This window comes from Hippocampus comes, unplaced genomic scaffold (genome assembly GCF_001891065.2).
Source record: "Hippocampus comes isolate QL1 unplaced genomic scaffold, H_comes_QL1_v1.1 scaffold144, whole genome shotgun sequence".
Classification (NCBI taxonomy): Eukaryota; Metazoa; Chordata; class Actinopteri; order Syngnathiformes; family Syngnathidae; genus Hippocampus; species Hippocampus comes.
Genome location: NW_017805782.1, coordinates 81,520 through 87,976, shown reverse-complemented (window position 1 = coordinate 87,976; position 6,457 = coordinate 81,520). Strand labels below are relative to the sequence as shown.

General features: G+C 60.9%; 2 protein-coding genes across 5 annotated transcripts in view; both read left to right on the top strand.

Moving 5' to 3' along the window:
- Window positions 1-5,179, top strand: part of pex7 (peroxisomal biogenesis factor 7) — an 8,951-nt gene extending 3,772 nt beyond the window's left edge. For 2 of the 4 annotated variants that reach the window (XM_019885039.1, XM_019885040.1), the window contains exons 7-11: window positions 1,680-1,786; window positions 1,897-2,010; window positions 2,250-2,305; window positions 3,776-3,875; window positions 4,423-5,179. In XM_019885039.1, the coding sequence (XP_019740598.1) occupies window positions 1,680-1,786; window positions 1,897-2,010; window positions 2,250-2,305; window positions 3,776-3,875; window positions 4,423-4,500 (455 nt within the window). In that variant the 3' untranslated portion in view covers window positions 4,501-5,179. The remainder of the gene's footprint in view (window positions 1-1,679; window positions 1,787-1,896; window positions 2,011-2,249; window positions 2,306-3,775; window positions 3,876-4,422) is intronic. The other 2 variants (XM_019885042.1, XM_019885043.1) reach the window with 2 other exon arrangements.
- A 962-nt stretch (window positions 5,180-6,141) lies between these two features.
- Window positions 6,142-6,457, top strand: part of slc35d3 (solute carrier family 35 member D3) — a 2,290-nt gene continuing 1,974 nt past the window's right edge. The window contains exon 1 of the mRNA XM_019884908.1: window positions 6,142-6,380. Within this exon, the coding sequence (XP_019740467.1) occupies window positions 6,156-6,380 (225 nt within the window). The 5' untranslated portion in view covers window positions 6,142-6,155. The remainder of the gene's footprint in view (window positions 6,381-6,457) is intronic.

The window sequence follows — 6,457 nt, the reverse complement described above, 5'->3', positions numbered from 1 at the left end:
GCCGCCAAAGAATTGCCACCTCCGCAGCCTGGCCAGTTAGTCCGCCGGCTTCCCAAACGCCCGACGGGTCTCGCCGAAAGGGAATGCGATGGAACGCGCGCTGCTTTCGGCCAGCGTCGCATAGCAAGAGGAGGACACGTTTGACGCTCGTCTGTCGGCTCTCTTCACTTGAGTCTTGCTCGAAAAGGATTTGCAGACTGTGGTGCTCTTTTTTTTTTTCCTAATTCACGTTTGATGCAATGTCCCGACCGCATTGGAGTTGGTGCGTGTGTTTGGGTGTGCGCGCGCGCGCAGGTCTACGCGGTGGACTGGAGTCAGACGAGAGGCCACGACGCCATCGTGTCGGGATCGTGGGATCGCACCGCCAAAGTGGTGCGCGCCTCGCTCGGTCTCCTTGCTTTGTCGGCTTTCCCGTCTGACCCGTGACCTTTCGCTTCCTCCTAGTGGGACCCCACCCTCGGCCAATCGCTCAGCACTTTCACGGGTCACCAGGGGGTCATCTACAGCACCATTTGGTCACCTCACATCTCGGCGTGCTTCGCTTCATCCTCAGGTGCGCTCGCACACACAAAGGGCACGGCATGGCACCGTATCCCCACAAGGAGGCACTGTTGACCTGTTTTGGTGTGTGTGTGTGTGTGTGTGTGTGTGTGTGTGTGTGTGTGTGTGTGTGTGTAAAGCGCGATTGCTGAGGTGTCTGTGGGCGGCTGATGAAAATGTCCGCCTGGGCGGTTTTCCTCCAAGTGGCACGTGCGCTTAAAATGTCAGCTATCTGGCGGCAGCAGCCGGCTAAGCCGCGCGCATACATCAAAGTGGTGTCGCCGGCATGCGCTGCGCTTGCGCCGACGTTTTCATACAAAAGGTCACAAAGTGCGCAAGAGAGGCGTGCGTGGGAGAGCGCGTGCGCTTTGGTTTTGGCGGCTGAGCGTTGTCGTCAAGCCTCAGAAGTGGAGCAAAAAGACGTCCTTCGGGGTCAAGCCAGGCCAGCTTGGCCGCCGCCTTTTTCTTAGTGGGAAAAGTCGCCGATCTACCGGAGGAAGGAATGAAAGAAAAACGTTTGGTTTCTTCAAAAGAAATTGACAATCTGCTGATCAAAGTCCGCCCCGGCGCCGCATCCTGACACAACGCGTCCGTTCCAATTGAGTATGATGCCAAAAGTTGCTCTGTGAGCCGGCGAGCGCGCGCCTCCGCCGCCCGCGTTGCGTCGACACTTTCGACTTCCCGTCGCTAATCCGATCTCACGCGGATGCCGCCGACATCCCAGCGCGGCGTGGGTGGCCGTGGAAAAAGCTCCGACCGCTTTGATGAGGTCGGGAACGGCGCTCCGCTCGCTCGTGTTGGAGAGGAGATGGGGGGGGAAGCTAACGCCAACCCCGCACACGAACGTGGCCCGAGGTTCCCTTCCTAAACGCCACCCGAGGGCCCGCCTACGTTACGAAGTACGTGCTAACGCTAACAAGCGGCGGCCGCCGTCCTGCCTCCTATCTCGGGAGGCGGCCGTTTTGTGGCAAGGGGGGGGGGGGGGTAAAACACGTTTGCGCACGCAGTCAGCGTATCGGATTCTGTCGCGCTCGGGCCGCGTTCCGACGAGACGGCCGCCTTGGTGGCCGCAAAGGACGTCGATGGCCTCCCATCGCGTCATCACGCATGCGCAACTTCCTGTCTTTGTGTGTGCGTAGGTGACGGCACGCTGCGAGTGTGGGACGCGAAGGCGGGCGCCTGCCGATTGGCGGTGCCGGCGCACGACGCCGAGGTCCTGACCTGCGATTGGTGCAAATACGATCAGGTGAACGACTCGCGACAAGAGGCGGATGTCGCGCGGAAAATCTCCGGCGGCGCGAAAAGCTCGCGGGCGCCTCTTTTCACCCTCGTCCTCGATCTCGCTCGTGCGCGCAGAACGTTGCGGCGACCGGCTCGGTGGACGGCAGCGTGCGCGTTTGGGACCTGAGGAACCCCCGGCGGCCCCTCCATCGGATGACGGGCCACGACTACGCCGTCCGGCGAGTCAAAGTACGCGGCAAGGCCGGCCGCTTGCTCACATGCGCATTGCCACGCTCACACCCGTAAAGACACGTTGGCAATTTCCCTCCCCAAACACGCATGCACGCACGACACTGACTTCCTTTCGCAATTCACTGTTGTGATTGTGCGGGCGCACGAACATACCAGCTAACTTATTTGTCAAATGAGCGCGCATCCTGTAACTTGTCCTTTTGACTTGTGATTTCTCTCTCTGTGTGTGTGCGCAGTTCTCTCCTTTCAGCGGCAACATGGTGGCATCCTGCTCGTATGATTTCACTGTAAGGTAAGATCGTGCGCCTTGGTTCTTTTTGTCTGCCACGCGCGCAGCCCAAGTCAACTGCGGTCGCCTCGTCGTGCTTCTTGAACCAAAACGCGAGGAGCCGCTTTGATGCGATGCGATGCGGGTGAGCGCCAAATGATCCCATGCCGCCCTGTGGGCTGGAAGTGGATGTTTGGAAGGAGACGCAACCAAGGCGAGGCCCTTGCGGAACACCGTGTGGAAAAGCGCCCGAGGGGCCACTCGCACGCACGCACGCACCCACTGCTTCGTCACATTTCCGTGTCAAGTGTGTGAGCACAAGGCTTGACGCGACCGGCACGTCCTGTTCTGATCAGTGTGTGGGTTGAGCAAACGGTGGTGGTGGTGGTGGTGGGGGGGGGGACACACAAAGCGGGCAGGTGAGCACACCAGTCACAATGGGAGGCAAACTGTTGGTTACCGTGGCAATCGTGCAAAAGAGGACGCCGTGCTCATCGCGTGATGTTTGGCGACGTGCACAAATGGCCCGCCCGCTCAAACGCGCACGCGTCGTACGCAATTGAGCCCCCCCCCCAAAAAAAAAACGAATAATAATTCCTGCCAACAGCAATCGCACTAATCGAAGCACTTTCTTGACTCCCGCGTGCGTCCGCGCGCGGTCAAAGCCCTGACGCAGCAAACCTTCCAGACTCATCCACTTTGCAAATGTGATTAAATCACAGCAAGCGAGCGAGCGCGCTGACCGCCGCGCACGCACTCCACGTGCCCCCGGAGGCGCCTCACTAAGTGACCGGCGTCACCGAAACGGACCCTTCTGCGCGTGTGGCGCTCCAACACGACCGCTGCCGTCTGCGCGCGTTCAAAGTGAGCAAAGGCGTTGGGACTCGGGGCGAGATGGCGGCGCGGCGACTCAAATAGAGCGGCTCATCAAGCATCAACGCCGTCCTTCTCCAATGCGCCCCGTCACCGACGCGTGTGACTTAGACCACGACTGAGCGGTTCCGTGATTCGCCGCGCGCAAAGCCACCACGAGGCACGCGCGCGACGGCAGTTTCCCTGCGCGTCCTTCCAAAGTCTTCCGAGGCATCGAACCGTCGAGCTAAACGACAGCGGGCCTCAATTGCCCTTCCGACGTCTTCGGTCAAGCTGTCGGAAATAATTGCGACCCCTGACGAGCACGTTCGCGTAAAATAGGCTCAATCGTGTCCTCCTTTGGGGGGGGGGGGGAGCGGAATTGCGGCAGTCGCACTTGTGGAACAATAAAACGGGGCCGCGTTTTCAGCGCGCCAACGTTGCTCTTTCGCCGAGCGTGAAAAAGTCCCGCCGGAGAGCGGCCGACGCGTGAATGCGAGAGAAGCTTCCGAGGGAGCCTTTGCCTTTGGTGCTCGCGACCACTGACATCCTTGCGAACGCAGCGCACAGCACAGCTCAAGTCGGCGACCGAACCCGAACCCTGACCCCGACGTACAGTGTGTGGTGTTTGTCCTCTCGGAGGTTTTGGGACTGGAAGCGGGAGAGCGCCCTCGTCGACACGGTGGCACATCACTCGGAGTTTGTCTGCGGCTTGGACTTCAACCTGCACGTCCCCAACCAGGTAAGACGCGCGGGGGTGGGCGGGCCTCATCGGCTTCGCGCCAGCGAACAAATGCCGCGTTGGAGGAAGGCGGGACGCCGGACGTTTCCCAACCCCCTTTGAATTGCGGGCCGTGCTCGTCCTTCACGTTCCCGCCGAGCGCTTTGAGCTCGCGATCTGGGCGGCGCAGGTCCCGAAACGCCTTCCCCCGACGCGGCGCCAGACCGACGGCAAATACGTCACCCGAATTGCAAAACCCCACGCAAGTTCCCACGTGCCGAACAAGCGAGCCGATGCGCCGCTCGGTCGGATGCGTGGCAGGATTGTGTCGGCGGGAGCCCGTTCCGCTTCTCGCCGTTGTTTGTGGCGACGCCTGCGTTTTCCGCACGGACTTAAAAAGCCCCCGGAGGCCGATGGAAATCGAACCGATTTGCTGAGCGAGCTAACGACGGCCCGCACCATCTGGCCACTCTCCTCCCGACTCGCACGCGCGCGCGTGTGACGGATCGGCCTCTTTGTGAGCGGGCTCTGCGCTCGCGCCAACATGACCTTTGACGCTTGCGTTCAGGTGCTGGACTGTTCGTGGGACGAGACGGTGAAGATCTACACGCCGCCGTGTTTGTCCGGCGCCGGGCCCCGGCCGTGACGAGGTCAACCCGCGCCCCCGCCCCGTCAGCCGCCCCGTGATGTCGTCGAGTCGAGGAAGCGGCGCGGCGAGGGACGGACCGTGACCTCCAGACGAAGGAGGCGTCGAGGCCTTCTCTGTTTGCGGGGACGGTGAGAAAAGGCCAAGGGAAGCGTTTGGCCATGCCCGCAATCAGTTTTTGCGCCAGCTCGCCGCGTCCTCCGATTTGCGGTGCGTCCGGCGAGCGTGACGCAAGCGGTCGACGGGACGCCTCGGCTTGTCGTCGCTGCTCGCCGACGTGCGCGGGCTCCGGGCCCGATGAAGGCGGCGCTGCCCGGAGCCGAGTCTCCCCAGATAACTTTGAGCTTCCTCTTCAACCTTCGACCGTCGGCCGCGCCGAAACGGAAGCGTTTGAGCTTTCCGTTCAAATGAGTCTGCTAATCTTTTTGCAACAATAGACCCCCGCCCACGTGGGCCTGCTGCTAATCCTCTGCCGGAGTTAATTGGAAGGATGCCCCCACCCCCCCACCCGTGACCTCAAAGTCATTTCCTGATGCAAAATTAAAACGAGAGAATGTGAAAGCTGAGAGGCTGAATTCCAATTTGTGCGGGGATGTCGAACCATGCGCAGAACACGACCAAGATCGAATGCTTTGAACCGCCTCAAAAAGGAAGCGAGGAATCCGCCATGCAACGAAATCAAAGGAAACTGGAAAGGAAAAAGGAGGCGGGGAAATCACGACGGAAGCTCGAGGGGGGATGAGCAAGGAAGCAAGCATGTGGCGTCCCTAATCATGAGGCCAACAGGGTCGCACAGCGGTTGGAAGTCGGAACGCTTTGAATGGGGCCCAAAATGACGTCGAAAAGAAAACGTCTTCATTTGGGGGGACGCCAGTTCCATCTTTGCTGAGCGGCAGTTTGGGGCAGCGACGGTTGGAACCGTCCGAATCACTCAAAAATGTAGAAATTGCAGCAGGGGAAACAAAAAATATAGATTTGGGAGGAGGCGGGGCGATATTTGAATGGTCAAATTGTTGAATTTGGGCTAACGGGGTCATTTTGGGCATCTTGAAAAAGCTTGCCAGGGTGCATCGAATGAGCTGAACGTTTTGCGGATCAAATCGGAGATCGCAAATGAATTTGGGGGTGAAAAATGTTGAGAGCCGTCATGGGGGTTGGGGGGCGGGGGGAGTGGCCGAGTCTTGAAATATGCTGCAAAAATGCGCAAGGGGAAGCGAGGGAAGAACGGAAGAAGAAAGTTGTCGGTGCTTTGGGTGGTCGGCGAGAGCAGGGCGCCCCCTCTCGCTCCTTTTGTGACCCCCACCTCAGCGTGCGGGGAATCCCTCTTCCTCTGCACAAGCGACGAGTGCGGAGGAAGTGAGAGTGGGCGCGCGCGTGCCTGCGCGTGAGAGAGCGAGTGTGTGTGCGCGCGCGCGTTCGCGCGCGCGCGCGTTCGTGTCAACGTGGCTTCGTGCCGGTTTCACGCGAGTCTGGACCATCGGGAGACGTTTTTTTCTTCTTTTTCAAGCAGCCTCTCCGACGCTCAAAGGACGGGGGAGAAGATTGCGCGTGCGCGCGCCGGAGTAGGAAAGGTCCTCCCCCCCAACCCCCTTCCCCTCCTCGTCCACGCTGCGGCGACGCCGCCGCGGAAGTTTGCGCGGCTGCAGCGGCGGACGATGGAGGCGGTGCGCGGGCGCGCGCCGGGCATCGCGGTGGCGGTGGCCCACGGCGTGTTTTCGGGCAGCCTCAACATCCTGCTCAAGTTCCTCATCAGCGGCCGCCACTTCGGCTTCCTCACGCTGCTCCAGCTGTGCACGTGCAGCGCCGCCGCGCTGGGCCTGGAAACGCTGCGCCGGCTCGGCAGGGTCTCCGTGCCCCCCTTCGGCCTCGGCCTCTCCAAGGTAAGGCCCGCCGAGTCGCCCGGGGGGCTTTTGGCGACTCGGACCGGCTCGGACTCGGTTCGAGTTCCTCGGCGCAT